The 17,842-nt window shown below is 38.6% G+C and overlaps 2 protein-coding genes across 2 annotated transcripts in view; one reads left to right on the forward strand and one right to left on the reverse strand.

Annotated features, from left to right (window-relative positions):
* The window catches only part of CEP85L (centrosomal protein 85kDa-like), a gene marked incomplete at its 3' end in the record, with an annotated part of 74,543 nt that overhangs the window by 20,316 nt on the left and 36,385 nt on the right, over positions 1-17,842 (forward strand). The gene's annotated exons all lie outside the window — the stretch shown is intronic.
* On the reverse strand, positions 4,357-4,664 carry PLN (phospholamban). The gene has a single exon (XM_010295192.1). It carries the CDS (start codon positions 4,662-4,664, stop codon positions 4,506-4,508), a length of 159 nt encoding a protein of 52 aa, XP_010293494.1. The 3' UTR covers positions 4,357-4,505.

The raw sequence follows: 17,842 nt of genomic DNA on the forward strand, positions 1-17,842 counted from the left end.
TGATCCTACAAGCCTTTTTTCCAAATACCTTAAAAAATAATTAAAAAATAACATTCAAGTTAATGATAGCTTTCATTTCACTACTGAAGAACTTCTGAAGAACTGATTAATGGAGGAAAGACTTGAATTTACACAGTTTGGCTCTTTAGTTACTTTTTTAAATGTGTGTGGTACTCTTCAGGCCTATTTGATTTTTCAAAAGAATGACTATTCTCCAGACTGTTGCAGCAATAGATTGTTGAAAATTTGCTTTTAAAAGCTATCTGGAGGTGCAGAAAACAGGAGAACTTTCTCGTCTGGGCAAAGTACCTCTGTTAATAGGAGTGTTTCCTACTCTTCGGGGGTTTGGCATCGTGCAGTACAGTTGGCAGTGTTTTGCCAGCGGTGTGCTGTGTAGGATTCATTGCAGCTTTGCAAATGCCTTATTAAGAATCAAAATTGGGCTGGCAGAGGGTGCATCCTTAGTGCTTTTAGTAGCACATATGCAATAGCTTATTTTAAGATAGTATTAATTACTTGGCAATAGTGTTTTATATATAGAAATGTATATGTAAATGAAAGAAACAAATAGGACCACTCAGCCCTGACAGTGAAATGTTGCCAAAACTTCCTTTCAATAACCAGCTAAATTTTTAGGGAAAATCACAAGAGGGCAGTGTTTTATAGTTTCATATTTTATACAAAAATCGAACTTTTGGCATTCTTTTATCTTAAATAATAACGGCCTTATAAAGCAATCAGTTTGACTAAACTGTCAGCTATTACAATAAATCTAGAGCCTGTTTTAAATAAGTTAAATTACCAGGGTTCTTACTGTGATGAACATCAGTTTTTAAAGGAATCCTTACAAATATGTTGTTCTGTTTTTAATCCTTACAGTGAACAAGAGGTGTTCACTCATCTTCTTCCATAACCAAAACATTTTATTTTTTTTCCACTTTTTAACATCTAGGTGAAAGCTTGGAGGACTACGTTTGTTCTTAAATAAAAGATACCTATGGATCTTGTAGGACTTCACAAATATTTTCTAATTGTGTTTTGACAGTCACTATTTATGAATAGCCATACAAAAACAGGCATCTGATCTGTAATCTGTAGTATATTAGTATGCTTCCAGATAGTAACAAGAATACTGTCTAAATGAATGTGTTCATTACTCTGCTCTAATTTTGGCAGAGAGAATATAGGTAAAGTACATCTCAGCAGGAGTGTGTATGTCTGACATGATTATTGTTATGCGTGTGGTTGTAGCAACACTTACATACAAGTTCTTAATGGTGAGGGGTGGGGGCAAACATTCTGTGCATGTTTTGAGAAAAACTCTCTTTAAGACTATTTTACAATCGTCTTTCCACTGAGTGGTTCAGTTCTGTAAGTAAGGGCAGTTGTTGCTAAATTGATGCAGAAAAGTTAACAAATGCAAATACCTCCCACTTTCTAAAGTGCCTTACTGACTGTCCTTCATCAGAACAAAATTTCAATTCTGAAATGGGTCATGTCTTCACCTAGAGAAAAAAGGGTAGATAAATCAATTTTTGCTGAATAGCTGGCTGACGAGACATATCTTTAAAACCAACATATTCTTGTTCCTGATTCAGCTCTTTCCTAGTGTAAAATTGCCACGGAAATTTGTCATTTGTGTTTTTGGAGGAAGAGTAAGACCAGATTATTGCCTGTTTAACTTTATTCACTCTGTGTGTGTATGAAACGAACTTCGCAAAAAGATGTAGCCCTGGGTGGAGTGGGACAGAGAAATGAAAACTTAATCCAAGCTACATGCTGTGTTTGGGATTTTTATTATGGCTCATGAAAGTAGTGAACTTTTTGATTACACTCTCAGAAAATTCATTAGGATCGCTTATATGCACTATTTGGTGAGTGTAAATTAAGTATGTGTAAGTGATCTGGACATTGCAAAATAGGCAAGATTACTGTTGAAAACTAAAACAATAAAAAGAGGTATAAAGAATTAGAAAGCTGTGTGATCTCTAGCTCTTTTTCACATAACTTTAATGAGTAGATGATAGAATGGATGCTTCTTTCTAAATGGAATTGTATTTAAGTATCTTATTTTACATATTAATATATTTCAAGCAGTCATTTTAATAAATAAAAACACAGTAGATGTTAGTTTTAAAGCCCATCTAAGTATACAAAGAAGATTGTACTATGTACAAAAGGTTTTGGTTTTTTTTTAATCTCTAGGTTCAGTTGACACTTAGTGATGTAGAGGACAGTAGCCACTTTTCAAATCAGCAGAACTGTAAGACACAAATGAACCATACAGTATGTGCAATTTATCTGCATTCCTGTAAAATAACAGTAGGACTTCCAGTTTATTTTATACCTTTGTTTTGTTCTTGTTTATTTATTGGTTTTTAAATAAATAATGGTTTTTCAGGTACATAAGAGAAAAATGGTGGGTTTGTTTTTATGGAGGGGTGAGTATTTTTTTTAGCAACGCTTTACTTTGGCTTATATACTGTACTGGCTTGTGAAACTTAGAATCCCAACATATTCTGACAATGTATGTGCTGATATTTTAACACTTTTTTTTCTTCAGGAAGGTTTTTTTTTTTCTTAACCCCACCCGCCAAAGTGCACTTTGTGGCTTTTCTTAAGAAGGATTAATAGGGAAAGTGCATTTACTAACATCTCATGCATTTGTGCGAGTGATCAGAATGCATGAAATTGAAATTGAGACTTCCACTGACAGTTCAAAGCAGTGATGTTCATGTACTAACTTGCCAGTGTGAGTGTGTGTTGCCAATCTCATCAGTGCTTGCCTTAATCCTCATACAGTAAAGAACTAATTTCCTCTAGTGATTAACTTTATTTCAGAGGTCTGGTCTCAGCATATCTATTTGCCAGTCAAGAAGTGCATTACTACTGGGCTTACTTGCATTCCATGAGTACATAGTTTTTTCAAAGTTTTCTTCCCTTCCTGCTCAGCTGTTTATTGTCAACCCCCATTCATGGAACATTAAATCTTAAAGACAGAATAAAAGATTAAGATATACTTGTTCTGATTTTCTGTAAGATTGCATACATAGGGTGCTATAGAAAGATGCCTGTTTAAAAAATAGATGTCTGTTTGACCTCTGTCTACTGACTCTTAAGCTTTCTTTAAATTTGAAAACCATATAAAGTTTCTAGGAACTTAGCTTAATACCAGCAACACAGGAGGGTTAGATCTTGTTACTGACAACTGCTGGAGTAGGAACTTCATCTTTTCTATGTATAGACAGTGGTTTACATGTTGTAAAGACAATTCTGCAATGCTTTCCCTCCAGTGCATAATTGTTTATCATTTATTTTATTTTTTTATGTATCATTTATTTTACGAAAATACTTGATGGTTCTCTGATAGGCATTTGCAGTTGAGGGTGGTGGTGTTAATTGTATTTGTGTGATACACTTCAATCACAGCAGCAAGGGTGACCTAAAACTTTCTTGTTACCATATTGGATATAAGCCACCATGAGTGACATTGGCAAATACCAAGTTTTCTGTAGTTTTAAACTAAGGAGATATTGCATAAATTACATCAGGCTATAATAAATTTGTATGAAGCCAAATGTTAAGAACTCTCAGAAGTATTTTTGAATTTTTGAGTTGTGCCAGTTGTCATGCCAGTTAAATGACTACATAAAATTTAAATCTTTGATACCAGTGTCGTCGTGTTAATTTTCCACAAAACATAGCAAAAAAACTTTCCAGATGTCACTTAGTTCTGTAAAAGTGTATCTACTGAAAAGTACTGTCAATGAAGTTGTCTTTTTCTTTTCCAGATCCAAGTTGTGTGTGTGTGTGCGCACATACACATATATATACACACACATACATGTTTGTGTGTATATATATAAGATCCATTAAATAGGGAGAAGAGCATATGAAATAGTTTTTATTTTGGGGTTATAAGACATTTTTGATTTATTCTCCTATTCCCTTAAAAACACTAAACCAATTTGAATGCCTTCAGCTGATAATGCAGAGATGCAGCACCTTTGAAGTAAGCAGAGCAGAAATTTTTCCTGGGATGCATTAAGGGCTGTGTGCCTGTAGATCTTCCTTGGGCAGACACGGGCCAAATTTGCAACCCTTCCAAAGGCTTAAGAATTTTCAGAGAAACCTAAAAACAATTAGGCCCCCCAAAAGTGAAGTTGCTGTTTGTGTGATCTAGCTAAAACGTTGAGGAACTTACCAACTCCATGAAGAGCCAGTACTTTACCCCATTCAGAAAAGACATCTCTTGATTGAGACAGACAAATTAGGTCATGCACAACTTTGTAACAACAGGCTCTAAACACTGTTCTGCACAGAAGTAGTGGGTTTTTAATACATGTAGCAGGTAGTAAGAGAATAGTGCGATGGTTGGCATACAGCTCTAGTCCAAGTGCTAGCCCCTCTCACAAGAGGATCCTTGCATTGGGAGTTGCAGGTGTAGGTCTGTCTTCCCTCTGGGGTGACTTTCCTAGAGGACAGTGCAGAGAAGTGCTGGAACTTCAGAGGAGCATCACAATGATACAGATCAGCAAGAGGCAAATTAAAATCAGGCAGAAATTCACAAAGAGCTCTTGGAGCCTTTGGCGTGCTTGTGGGTTGACCTCAATAGTTGAGGCTCTCCTCAGAGCGGAGCGGGTTATGTATTGGACCTTCTCCATGGCAACAAGAAAGCAGAGGGCACAAACCAGAGGTTTTAGGAGTGCAGGAAAGAAGAGAAGTTGTCAGGAACAGTGCAAAGTGCCTATTATCTTCTCTTTTTGTTTTAGACAGCCTTTGTGGAGCTGGGAAAGCAGGAAAGTGAAGAGTTAGAAATGCAGAAGTGTATTCTTGAGTGCAAATGGAGATTATTTTAAAGTTCTAAAAAGCCTGAAGAAAATAGGTTGCCTTTACAGTACTTTTACTTTAAAACAGGAGTTTTAAAATTTTTTCAGGTTTAGCTTTGTGCTATATTGTGCTTCTCTTCCTGAAGGCTGCTCCTGAGCACCTGCTTCTTAGCAGTGGTGGGGAATTGTAAAATGAAAATTATGGGTATGTGGTATTTACTCAGATCATTGCCTTAGATCCTCACCTCTCCAAGCTTCACAGTCTGTAAAAAGGCCATGACTCATTTCCATCCCACCCCCCAACCCCCCAAGCTTTATGTGTTCAAGCACATGCGAAAGCCTGATGGTACAGCTACAGTCACACACCTTTCAGCCAGGAGATCTGGATATTACTGCTGGCTGTTAGTGCTCCAGGCAGATAATCTGATTTACCAGTGCCTGCCTTTGGAAGGGAGGAAAAGAAATCTTATTGAAGGATTTCCATTCCAAGTAAAAAATCCTTATGGTGTGTAATTAAAAGCAAATGAATCACTGCTATAGTGAATTTTAGTAGTATGTTTTTCAACAGACAAAACAAGAGTAAGCAATAATTTTTTTTTAATACATGTAGGACCACATGTTACAAAATTTATGTGCAAAGGCAGAGGACTGCTGTGAGGAACAAAATCAAGCATGTATATAGCTTCGTCCCTTAAGTGAGTGTTTTATTTCAAGTCTATTTTTCCCCTTTGTAATGGCAGATGGGAGCACAGGGTGTCAGTTGTCTTAAAACTCCCCAAAAGTAGTTGCAGCGTAAAAACGCTCCTTTACAAACCTTCTATGGCAAGAAGCTGGCTTTGATATATGCTTGCTTAGCTCATAGCAGGCTGAATTCGATAGGTGCTATCGCAGTGTGAAAAATTGGTTTTCAAGATGATGATGATGATATATACATCTCTCAAACTTTGGTCTTAGAGCTGTACTTTCCCCTAAATGTTTTATGAATTGATATCATGATCATATCCTTGATAGAAGGCCGCCTCTTTTTTGTGGGGAGAGGGAAGGGGCAATAAATGAAATTCCTCTCTACTCATATAAGTGACATAAAGGAAAACATTGCTTCAATATCTGCTGTCGAAATTACATGATGATCCTGACTGAATCAGACATAGTGTTGTTCATGAATTTTTCTTTAGATGTGGCTAAAATAGAAAAACCTTAAAATGAAACAGAAGTGTCTTTCAGACTCTTCTTTTTTAGTCCTTCCATGTGGGACTGTAGAGTCAAATGGTGCTGTATTAGCAGCTTTCAGTTCAGTGGCAGTGTTGGTATTTAAAAAGAAACTTTTAAAAGAAACCAGATTACACTTGTATATTTTAATACCTTTAGAGCATTCCATGTGACGACACCTTCTCCTAAAACTGAACTTCAGATTTTGTTATGATGTTTTGAGCTATAGTTGATCTTAACTTTATTGCAAACAAAACACACACCAGGAACTTACTTTCTTAGTGACTGTAATTTTTCAGCTTTGTTTGACTTCACGCTGTACCTGTTTTTTGTCTATTTAGGCAGTTAAAGTGCCTGCCAAGTATATTCTGCTTAGCTCTTTGCTGGTCACTGTCTGCCCTAAGTGCAGTACAGGCAAGACATGCACAGGAATTCTCAAGTGACTTGGCTGAAGACACATTCGTTCTCCCAGCCCAGTATGTACTGGGGTGCATTAGGCTGTTTGTCCTCTTCTAGACAAGGCATGGTAGGTGAACCACTAATGGATTTACACTGCTACAGAAAAGTTTGTGTAACGAGTTTGTGTGATGGACACTGCACAGAGAACAGTATTTCCTGTGGATGACTTCATCACAACTTGTTGTGTCATTTTTTAATGTAGGAAGTGTACAACCTGTGGTCTTTGGGCTGTGAGTTACCTGCTGCAGCAACATACCCAGCTTTTTCCAGGCTGCTGTATTTCATGGGGCCCTCAGAAGGACTTGAACAGCATGAGTTTTTACCAGGGTATATACACAAGAAGTCCACTTCTGTGTACAGCAATAGGTTTACTGTACACATGCTAGCACCTGCACTGCTGTGTTGCTGCATATGTTTCACTTGCATGACTTGGGGCAAGGACCTGGGGCTTTGAAGTGCTTCTGTAAAAGGCAATATTAACTGGTTGGGTATCACAGATGCAAGGCCACCACAGGTGAGGACATATGGTGAAATCTCTCAGGGAGGGGAAAAAAAATTATTCTTCTCTTTGGAATGACTGAGGGAGCAGGCAGTAGGTCAGATGGCTCAGCTGAGCTGTCACACATCAGCTGTTTGAGAACATACATTACCAGACACGTGATAAGAAAGGATCTTAAAAAAAGGAAGGTAGTGTAAGTTAAAATGTGTACCTTTTATGGCTAGAAAACAGTGTAGAGAAGGGATGAGGAAAGGTCAAAATAGAGTAACTTGGTCATCTTGCTTTAAAAGCTCATACGGAATTGGAAATTTTTAAAACACATACATGTTGTTTTACCTACTAAGCCTGTCTGTGGGACAAGTTTTTTTGTAAGCAAAGGAAGCAAATTCTGTGTCTGTATTTCAACAAGTTTGTCTTTACAAGTGCATGACTTCAACTAATAAACACATACCTTGCTTGTTAATCCTCCATGGTGCTGTCACCCACCTAAAGTGTACATAGAGAAAAACAGATTCAGTAACACAGCTGCATATGGGTGGCTATCAAGGTCAAAGTGGACAGCCTGAAATATAATTACGCTGAAATGAAGGCCGATCGTTGCCACGAATTGGAGCTGTTCTCTGCTGTTTAGTCCCCAGTCTGTGTTTCAGGTCAATATTAAGAAGTGTTATTGCATGTACACACCACTTCTTGAAAGGAAAGTGCAGCAAAAGGGCAAACTGTATTTGACTTTTTAAAGTCAGTGTTACTTGTGTGACAAGACTGAGTATGGCACAAGAGAAACTGTTGGCTGCATTGCTATGCAGTTGTGTTTAATCCAGTGCTGTTAATGGATGTGAAAGGCTCGTCTTATGCACGGCGCAAATCTGCAGGAATAGGTCATGTGGCTGACCCCATATTCACAGAATCACATATGTTACTGTGTAGGGGATCCCCTACACCTGGTGCCCTAGAATGAGTCACCGATCACAATTATTGCTTCCTTCTTCACTGACATGTGACTGTGTCCCTGATTTGTATTTGGTTATTTTTATCTCTGTTCCTGGGTGTCCTTCACAATGAGAGGAGGTATGTGACCAAAGTGAAAACTGTGGGCCACACTCGTTCCTGGTGCAACTGCACTGACTCCATTGAAGTCACATGGGATAAATTTGGCTCCTTTGAAAATGCCACAGCAATTTTAGACGCAGTCTGTTTCCTATCATATGTTTACTAAATGCAGCAGTGATATCAGTGGAATAGAAGAGGTTTGACATATTTGATTTGTTGCTGTCCCATACGACCAAGTGAAGCCTTAAAAAGGCATTGTTAAAATGTAATGTTGCATAAAAGTCTATTGCACAGATTTTTACAATGAGATGTCTCCAAAACCCAGGAATTCAGTTTCATCAAATGTCTTAATAACCATAACCATAGGGATGCAAAAAGTACCATCAAGTTATGTGATCCTTGGTCTAGTATGTGTTTAGCAATGTTACCTGGCCTAAGAAATTCCTGTAGCTGTTTGTGTGATACTCCTAGGCATTCTCTGCATGTTCAGAGGAAGTAAGTTTAAAGATTTGTGTATATAGTGCCAAAGCAAAGAACCCTGCATGCTTCACTAAATGCTGTGAGTTGAATTAAACCTGGAGCCCTTTGTCACGCTTGTCTGTGGATTGAGTGGCGCCCAGAGGAGAAGACATTGCAGAGTTCTAAGGCTCTGCCTGTGCACAGCAGCTGCAGTTGATGTGTAGGCATGTTTGTCATCATCACTGGCTGTCCTGTGTTAATGTGTATCTCTTATTCCAAGTTGCATTGCTGTGGTTTGGACCCTGCTGTAAAATACCTCCTCACAGACAGTGTGGAGTCACTGCAGTTGAGACCTCCAAGTCTGAAAAATCTCCTTGTTTGTGTGAGAAAGATGAGGTGTGAGAAGGGGGTGAAGAAGGAAGCAGTCTGAATTAACTCTAGACACCTCTAGAGGGTCTCACTACTGTCAATTTAGTTCAGTACTAAAAGTTAACAATGATAAAACAGAATTTTCTTGCAGGTTTTTAAGTACATAAAGGTATGTCCTAATTTTAGATTTTTGTTCTTCTTAGGAAAAAAATAAATAGTATGGACGTGACTTGCTAGGATTTACCCCAGTAGCTGGATTTTGTATTTACCTATGCTAGGGATGCAGAATTCTGCTGCATGTTCCGATTTTAGGCTGAGAATTGCACTAGGCTGTTGTGTTAGTGAAGAAGGGTATTAAGGGTATTAGCCAATTCCACAGCTTGACTGCAGAAAAAGGAAAGCTGATTTTTTAAATATTTCTTTTTAAGAAGAAAGTATAAAAGGGGAAAGAAAGGGCTGGAGGTTGAAAACAAAGACTGGGGTGGGTGAAGGCAAGAATGCAGAAAATAGTGTAGAAGAAGACAGATTGAGAGGGGAAAGAGAAGTAAATGAGTAGAGGAAGAAAGTGGGAATGTGGGAAAAGAGCAAGGAATTGTGCAAGAGGAAAGACAAAACTGCAGCTGGAATACATTAAGTCATCGAAGAGAGCTAGAGACTGACTAGTGGCATATAATGTTATTTTTTTCAGTCACACACAGAAAACTTGTCCTTAGGATGGGGGAAGAAGCAACAATTCAGCTCATAAAGCTTGGGAAGTGCTGGTAACAGGAAAAGCAAGCTCATTTTATCCTTTTTACCTTTTGTTTTGAAGTCCTATTTTGTACTGAAGTGTCAATGTTTTTCATGTGTTTGGGAGAGGATAGGGGAAGGCGCACACTTTAATTTAGATACTTCCCTCCACCTCCATATTAATTCACTCCTTTTACAATCTTCCTTTTGACTAGTTTTGTTCTCAGTGTGCTAGAAGCAAGATCATCAGTAAGAGCTTTACTTGTATTTCAAGTCCATGGGAATACGAAAGGTGTAGATACCAAGAAACTACACTGATTGATAGTTGAACACAGCAGGTTTGGCATTTAGTTTCTGAAAGTTATCCACATACCTTGTGGATAACTGGGACTTTTATCTGTGTGCTGGTCCATTAGAGTATCGTGGGGGCTAATGCTTTGGGCCACTTTTTAACTCTGGGTTAAATTTGCTGCAGCTGCTGCAGGACCGTGCGGTGGGATCTTGGGCAGGTGCTTTAGCCTCCATACTCATCTGTTCCCCTAATGAAAGTAAGACATACAATAACTCTCTACTTTTTTGTATCTGTTGGTACGATTTGCCTTTTACATAGTAACTTTCTTTTAGGAAATGAACTCTTTTCTCCACTGCACACACTGAGTACTTCACACCTTGTTGTTACAAATTAGGTTTTAGGTTCTAGTGGTTCATCTGACACTACTTGTTAATAGGAAATGGGGTAAATGCAATTTGAACGGAAGTAAAAATTGAAATGCATCTAGCGTATTTAAAAGGTAGAAGTGGAAGGGGATGTTGCAAGTTGTGTTCTTAACCTTTTTAGCAGCTCAGGGAACAATGACATGGCATGGATTGAAAGAAGAATATAGTAGGTAAATTCAACTTCTGAGAAGTAACTTGTTGCAAGGAAAGTTCTTTTAAGCCATGTATGAATCTCTAGAAGGCAAAAGCAATCTTCCAGTTCTAAAGTGTCTTGTAGTTTAGGGTGCGTAACATTACTTCCCTGTGGGATTTTTTGTTTCTCCAGTTGGGATATTTTTCTATTCCTAAATCAAATTATTCTTAAAGCAAATAAAAAGCTGCACTTGTAGCTGTGTAGGTGTATCCCATACATTTTTGTCTCCTGGTGGTCTGAAAAGATACGTGAAAATCTCCTTTACACTATCTGATTACAAACTGATTTTAGTGAGTTTCATACTGTACTGTGAAGACAGTATATTCCTGACCTCTTCAGAGGATGAGAAATAAATGCAACTTTTAAAAATAGAAATGTGGTGTATACATAGCTATGAATCTCTCTAAATACAAGTAACGTAGTTGTCTTGACAAATGAGTGGCAGAAAATTGTTATTTGCTGTAAATTAAATACAGTATTTCACATCTGATTTGTAACGTTTGTCACCTGCTATGTAGTACATGCTTCTGTCATGACTGTTGGCTGTTGTTACTCAGGGTTTACACGTCTGTGACATGGGATATTATCGGTGTGAAATCTTTAGATTTAACTTAACAGCTGAGCCACACTGTCATCTACTTTAAATTACCTAATTCTGTGACAGGATAGAATTCAGATGAAGGGGTGTCTAACCTGCTGTAGCTATGGATGCATTCCAGTAAAGGGCTGCCTACAGCAGTGCAATTTCTTTGTATATGTTCAATCTGTGTGTGCGTAAACTCTGTATGTTTGAAGGTGCGTGTATGCATTGTATGTGTATGCAGGGCAGTGTATGCAGGAGATAGGTTCTCTGCATGATAGAATAAACCCAAACTCCTCTCTTCACTTGAAAATATATTTTATGTAACTTTAGCCTTGAAAAAAACTTGTCTTTCTGTCAGAATCTTCTTGCTTGTTATGGGCATTGGTTTGAAAGCACCGGGAGGTCTGAAGTGCTGCTTCTGCCTACTGGAAACTGCTTCTAGAGAACTTCATAACAGGTTGTTTGCCTTAGGAGTAACAGGATGTCCAGACACTTTCAGTACTTGTCTATTCAAAACTGGCACAAGGCTGCTGAGCACAAAACCAAGCACCTGCATGTATTTTTCCTTGATGCCTGCCAGTCAGTAATAGGAAAAGGAATTAGGCGTGTCTGTTCAGTAACAGGGTAAACATGCCTCAGAAGATTAAGGTCTGTATTAAGTCTGTCTTTTCTAAAACCAGAACCGTAAGTACATGTAAGTAGTAATGTGTGAATTCATGGAAGGGGGGAACATGATTGTAAGGAGGAGAAATTCATTAGTGACCTACAGATTCACAAATTGTATTTCTTTTAAAAATATTTGTATATCTAAATATTAAAATGCCCGTTATGTGACATGTTTCTGTTTGAGAAACCTTTTTTCGTTTGGAGTGATTTTTAAAGCTGATATTGCATTATGTTGTACAGTGTGTACGCACTTCCCTTAGTTGGAAATAAATGGATTACTTTCTGCATTTGAAATTCAGTTCATGATGTAACAAATCCTAGCTAAATTATTTGTCTGGTTTTAGAATCATTCTAGGAAAAGTTTGGCAGTTACAATGGCCAGCAGGACAAAATAAACCTTTAAGGGAATTCACAGCAAAAATGCTCTATGAATTCTGTAGCTTGAACTGAAATTTGAGTAATATGATAGAATTCTGGTTCTAGTACTGCTATAAACTGCTTAATTTTTTTCATTAAGGGTACTTTTTCATCATAAAGGAAAAAAAAGGTTTGCTGTCAATGTGCTATATAAGCAAAGTGCTTTTCTGAGTTAAAAGGTGAAAGATTTACCTTGGTTGGGCTGTGGATAGGCAGCTTTGGGGAAACGAAATTGTCCCTACAAAACTTTAATTACTCTCTTTGTAGATTTTATAGTAAAAAACCAAAAAAGATCCAAACCCACCCACAAAACAACAAAAACCCCAACCCACACACCCCCATCAAATTAAATTTAAAAGGAGGGACAAAGGTCTGAGGAAAATGAAAGATTCTCACTCTCTGGTATGATGCTACCTATATAAATCGCTTACCCAAGGACAGCTAGTGTCCCACCAGCATTAGAAAAATCTCAGTTGTCTTTATTGTCCCTAAAGGATGTCCCCCCCAGCATTATATTTTTGACTCAGAGCTGTAATAGCAATACTTTTGATAAACATTTATAACCAGCTGCTAATTTGAGTAGAGGAGTTTATGTAGTAAACTACAGCTACAGTGCCTCGCTGTGAGAATTAAGAGTAAAAGAAGAGTGGTTCCTTACCTGTGGTGTGACTGTTAGTGAAGCAGAGAGGAGCCTGCTTGGGGCTGCGGGAAGTGTCTGTAGATCTCTGGCAACTTGTCGGAGTCTGTGACCAAGATGTGGGAACAATTGAAGTAGGCTGAGTGGAAAAAATAACAAAAGTTTCAGAGGCAGGACTGCCGGTGTCATTCAGCAGCTTGCAAGTTGTGATTGGTCCCATTTCTGCCTTCTGACCCAGGCAGTCGCTCCTCTAAACTTGTTCACAGCAGTAATATATTAAACATGGGCAACAGCATTCTTCTCGTGGAGGGAACTGTGTGCCAGGGAGACCACCTGCGCAGCCACAGGGTGAAAGAATTTGGGAAGCGGCACGCTTCAGTGGGGTAGTGAAGGGAGCTGCTTGCTTACACCCTGCCTTTTCTTAAACAAGAACTTAAATGGGAGTTTGTTCAGGGAGCTGTTTTGGATGTGTTACTTTTGCTACAGCAATGTTGCTTCATCATAAAAACCCCTAAATCTCTAGGGGTGGTCACATTTCATGTGGGCTTTTGCTTGGAATGGTTTTCTTTTGTACAAGAGGTTTCTTAAACTACACTTTCAGTATATATAGTTTTGATAATTCAGTTACACAGGTGGTGTTCAGTTTACAGTGTATGATGTGTACTTTCCAATATCATCTTTCGTCTGACAATGAAGAAGTAATTGAAAAACTTGAACTGAAGTAATTTCTCTGTATTTCAAGCCTCTCCCAACCTTTCAAGTTAATTTGCGGGTTAGAGGATTTTTTTTTTTGCAAATAAAATCCGGCATATATAAGTGCATCTCTGAAATTTATCATGCCTATATAATTTGAAGTATTTGCCTTTCCTTTAAAACACGTGCCTCCCCCCTCCTCCCCTTTTTTTTTTTCCTCCCCCTCCCTCTTTTTGTGGCTGGAAACTCTCCCAAGTGACTTTTTGAGAACCCATTCTGTTTGGGTAGGAGTAGCAGCTGGATGATACTTTGCAGGTTATCTTACCTATATTATCCTGGATCGGGAAATGACAAATGAGACCACAGTGCATATACAGAGCAGGTTTCGTGCATCTGGGAAGTGGAGGATTTACTGGATGTGAAAGGACTGAACTGTTGAGTGTGCGAGCAGCCAGTGTCAGGCTTCGTATGTTGAACGCAACTGACAGCGTGTGCCTTTTCCCGATTTGGAAATTGCAGGCAAAACCACAGAAGCTCAGACTAACTCCGAACACTTACAGATAAAGTTTTGACAATAATTGTTTAGTATAGATCAGTGCTTGTCTTTGAGCAGGAAACCAGACATGGTGGGGTTTTTTTTGTTTAGTTTGTTTTTTATCATTCCCTGTAAGCCCTGCTGTGATACATGCTGCAAACCAGAGACAAAAAGACCTTGGAAGTGACGTACCACTTTGTTTCAAATTGAGCTCTATTTTTATTTTTGTAAATAAGGTTTAGCTCTTCTGCAAAAATGTTTATAACCTAGTTGAAGTTAGAAACTCAGTTTTAATACAATAAATCTTCCTGCTTTCTGTTATCCTTTAATATCAAACCCAGGAAACTTAGGGTCACTTATTTCAGTTGAAAGTTAATTGAATATCTCCACAGTGAGGCGTGATAGTTCTTTGCCACTGCAAAGGGTTTCATAATTTACTTATAATGGCATTATTAACATTACAAATATCTCACAGTCAAGAAAACTGTATTTGGTCTTTTTATGAGGGAAGTTTCATGGTTTTATTGCATGCTGTCATCCAGCAAAAGTACAGCTGTCATTGCAGTGTTTGCTTTTTGTAAGATGTAATATGAAACTTGTAAAATTGAAATTCACCTCTGTACTTTGTTATTGAATTCCAACACCCGGCACTGCAGTAGGTGTGATGCCAGTTCCTCCCTTTTACCAAGTCACTGTAAAATGACTGTGTTAGTTACTCTACCCTAAATTCTCAGCCTTTTTTGTTAGTGAATTGGACATAATCATCATTTTGGAGCTTTTTAGAAATGAGATGCCTTAAAAGAATGCTCATTTTGTTTGTGAGCTGCTGACACAGTCATAGCTTAGTCTTCTTTTTAAAGAATGATACTTAAATACACAAGGTAAGGCATTAATAAAAATAGTAGTGTCTCATGAGAACTACAGTGCATGCCTTCTAGTAAATATCTAACTCGGATAAGAAATGTTAAGATTGAAAATATATTTGTTAAATAGCAATAACTTGCACAAATTCAGACCACATGGATGTTACAGATCTTTTATTGATGTTGTTTCTTTGTTTGGGTACCCTCTCTTGAGAACTTTTTTCTAGTTCAGTTTAGTGTCACTCCCTTGTATAAGTCGTGGAGATTTTGGTGGGGTTCTGAGGCAGAAGTGCTGCTCACAGGACATGTCAGTCTGACAGGTACAGACAGTATATATGAGTTCATCATTGTACTATTTGATTCACCCCTGGGTGAACAGGTCCAGACACTCATGGATATCAGAAAGGAAAAGCTTTAAAAAAGGAATCTGTATTGGAGGTTCTGGTTTGCTTTATTTTGTTCTGGGGAACAAAAATGTACAGCTGTTGCTTGCTTGACCTTAAATGGAGATGATCTGGGCTTTCTCCAGTGGGATTAGAAATCTGCCACCAGAGCGTATTCCTTCTCTTAAATTTATTTAGAGATCTGGTTGATGTTTGGGATAATCTCCAAAAAGAGACGTGTTATACTTCAGCATACCAGCTCCTTTATTTAAATAATAATAAGACTTCTATTCACATTGGCAATAATTTCCTGGACTGTTTTTGCCTTTTGTGTGGTAGTTTTTAAAATTTCAGCTGTAGACACTGGCAACCTGTATAACCTGTGTGGAGTTTGAGATGTCAGTATCTGGTCCATTGATAATCCATGACTCTGTGTAGAAATGCACCGTAACACAAGCCCAACTATTTATGATAACAGGTAAAGAAATTGAGCAGTAAGTCTGAGTGCTCAGATTAGTGCATTATTTCACAGTGGTGCATCAGTTTTCTCTCATACTGCAAGTGTACCTTTATGGTGTCACACTGCTAAGATTCTTGTGTTGCACATGTTTAGTTTAAAAGTAACTAAAAATTAAGAGAAGGGACAAGCGGATGCTCCCACAGGTGTGCACTGGTTTGTGTTTGTAGGACGGACAGAATAGTAGATTTTGGTATTGAAGCTGAACACCAGAATGAGATCTTTCCTTTCTGTAACCAGTACTTTTCTGGCCTGATTCTGAGATGGTTCCTGCAGCATGTACAATTGCTTGTAGCCATCCAGGCATCAGCAAACACTGCTTACGAGACGCTTTTTGCCGATCTCTGCTAAGGGAAAGGACCTGGCTAATGTATCCTTCAGTTACATTTGACTAATAAAACCTACAGGGAGATTGGAGTTTTTTCTTCCTTCTAAAAATACAGGAAAAGCCATATTTTCAGCTGGTGTGAACAGTATTCCAGATTTACACGAGCTAAGGAGATAGCTTAATCGATTTGGAGATAGTAACATTTTCTTAATGCCTTTGAGTTTTCTTGCTTGAATTTAGTAGATTTATGACCTGTATGTTTTACCTGGTCCCTCCTTTAGTGCTTATCTGACTTCAGCGATTCTTGTTCATATCTGGAATCTCAATAGTGTTTGGATATATGTGGATGAAGTTGCCTTTCTGAGGCTGCGGATTTTCCTGCTTCTGTAGTGAGTCTTATAGTCTCTGTTAGCATTATAGGAAACAGCTCTGCTGAGAAATCTAGGCTTTGCATCATGTTATTCTCCTCTAGGACAAGAAGTGTTTACTTTTCCTAAGCATTAGACAGTCATTAGATTAGTTTGATCTTCACATTTTGTTCTTCAGTAGAAACAAGGTGAACTTACTTTTTGAAGCTGCAACTTGTGAAGTGTACCATTGCGAAGTGATTAAAAAAAAATGTACAAAATAAATTAATAGAAAACTATACAACTTGGGCTGAAATATTTCTCATTTGGGGAATGCTGAAAGCTCTGGCAGGACTAGTCCTCTAATGTGTTACTAATGAAAGACATCTTTGGAAAGGTCATCTTGAATGTTTTCAGTTCAGTCATTGTTACTGGCATGAACTTTTAACCATTAAAGTAGATCACAGGGCTCAGAAGTGTATAACGCCTGTTTACTCTCTTTGCTTTGACTCAGTGTTAGGAGAGAAGTAGGAGAACAAGAAATTTTGCCTGAGTCTTGCTTTGAAAAATCCACCGTGGCCTTCCTCTTCTCATACCCCCATAGGGAGCACTTATTTCACTTGGAGGCAACACAGTTAGCACAGGCTTGACCCATGTAGCTTTCTTATTTTACGACAAAATATTGACAGCACAAAAAGCCATGCTCTTTCAAATACCTGTTTGCTTTCATATCAGTGAAGCATACTTTTTTACTAGATTAATGAAGGTTAGATAATTGTGGAGACCAGTCCTGTTTAAACCTTTGTCAGTGACATGGACAGTGGGATTGAGTGCAGGCAGCCTCAGCACCAAGCTCTGTGGTGTGGTCGACATGCTGGAAGGAAGGGATGCCATCCAGAAAGACCTGGACAGGCCTGTGCAAACCTCATGAAGTTCAAGAAGGCCAAGTGCAAAGTCCTGCACATAGGTTGGGGTAATCCCAAGCACAAATACAAGCTGGGGGGAGAATGGATTGAGAGCAGCCCTGAGGAGAAGGACTTGGGGGTGTTGGTTGATGAGAAGCTCAACATGACCCAGCAATGTGTGCTTGCAGCCCAGAAAGCCAACTGCATCCTGGGCTGCATCAAAAGAAGTGTGGCCAGGAGGTCGAGGGAGGTGATACTGCCCCTGTACTCTGCTCTGGTGTGACCCCACCTGGAGTACTGCATTCAGCTCTGGGGCCCCCAACATAAGAAAGACATGGACCTGTTGGAGAGGGTCCAGAGGAGGGCCATGAAGGTGATCAGAGGGCTGGAGCACCTCTCCTATGAAGACAGGCTGAGAGAGTTGGGGTTGTCCAGTACCTGGAGAAGAGAAAGCT

Source organism: Phaethon lepturus, unplaced genomic scaffold, assembly GCF_000687285.1.
Source record: "Phaethon lepturus isolate BGI_N335 unplaced genomic scaffold, ASM68728v1 scaffold8279, whole genome shotgun sequence".
Lineage (NCBI taxonomy): Eukaryota > Metazoa > Chordata > Aves > Phaethontiformes > Phaethontidae > Phaethon > Phaethon lepturus.

What these genes read in the sequence shown, in the direction of transcription:
- PLN (XM_010295192.1), bottom strand. Translation starts at nt 4,664, where the DNA reads ATGGAGAAGGTCCAATACATAACCCGCTCCGCTCTGAGGAGAGCCTCA.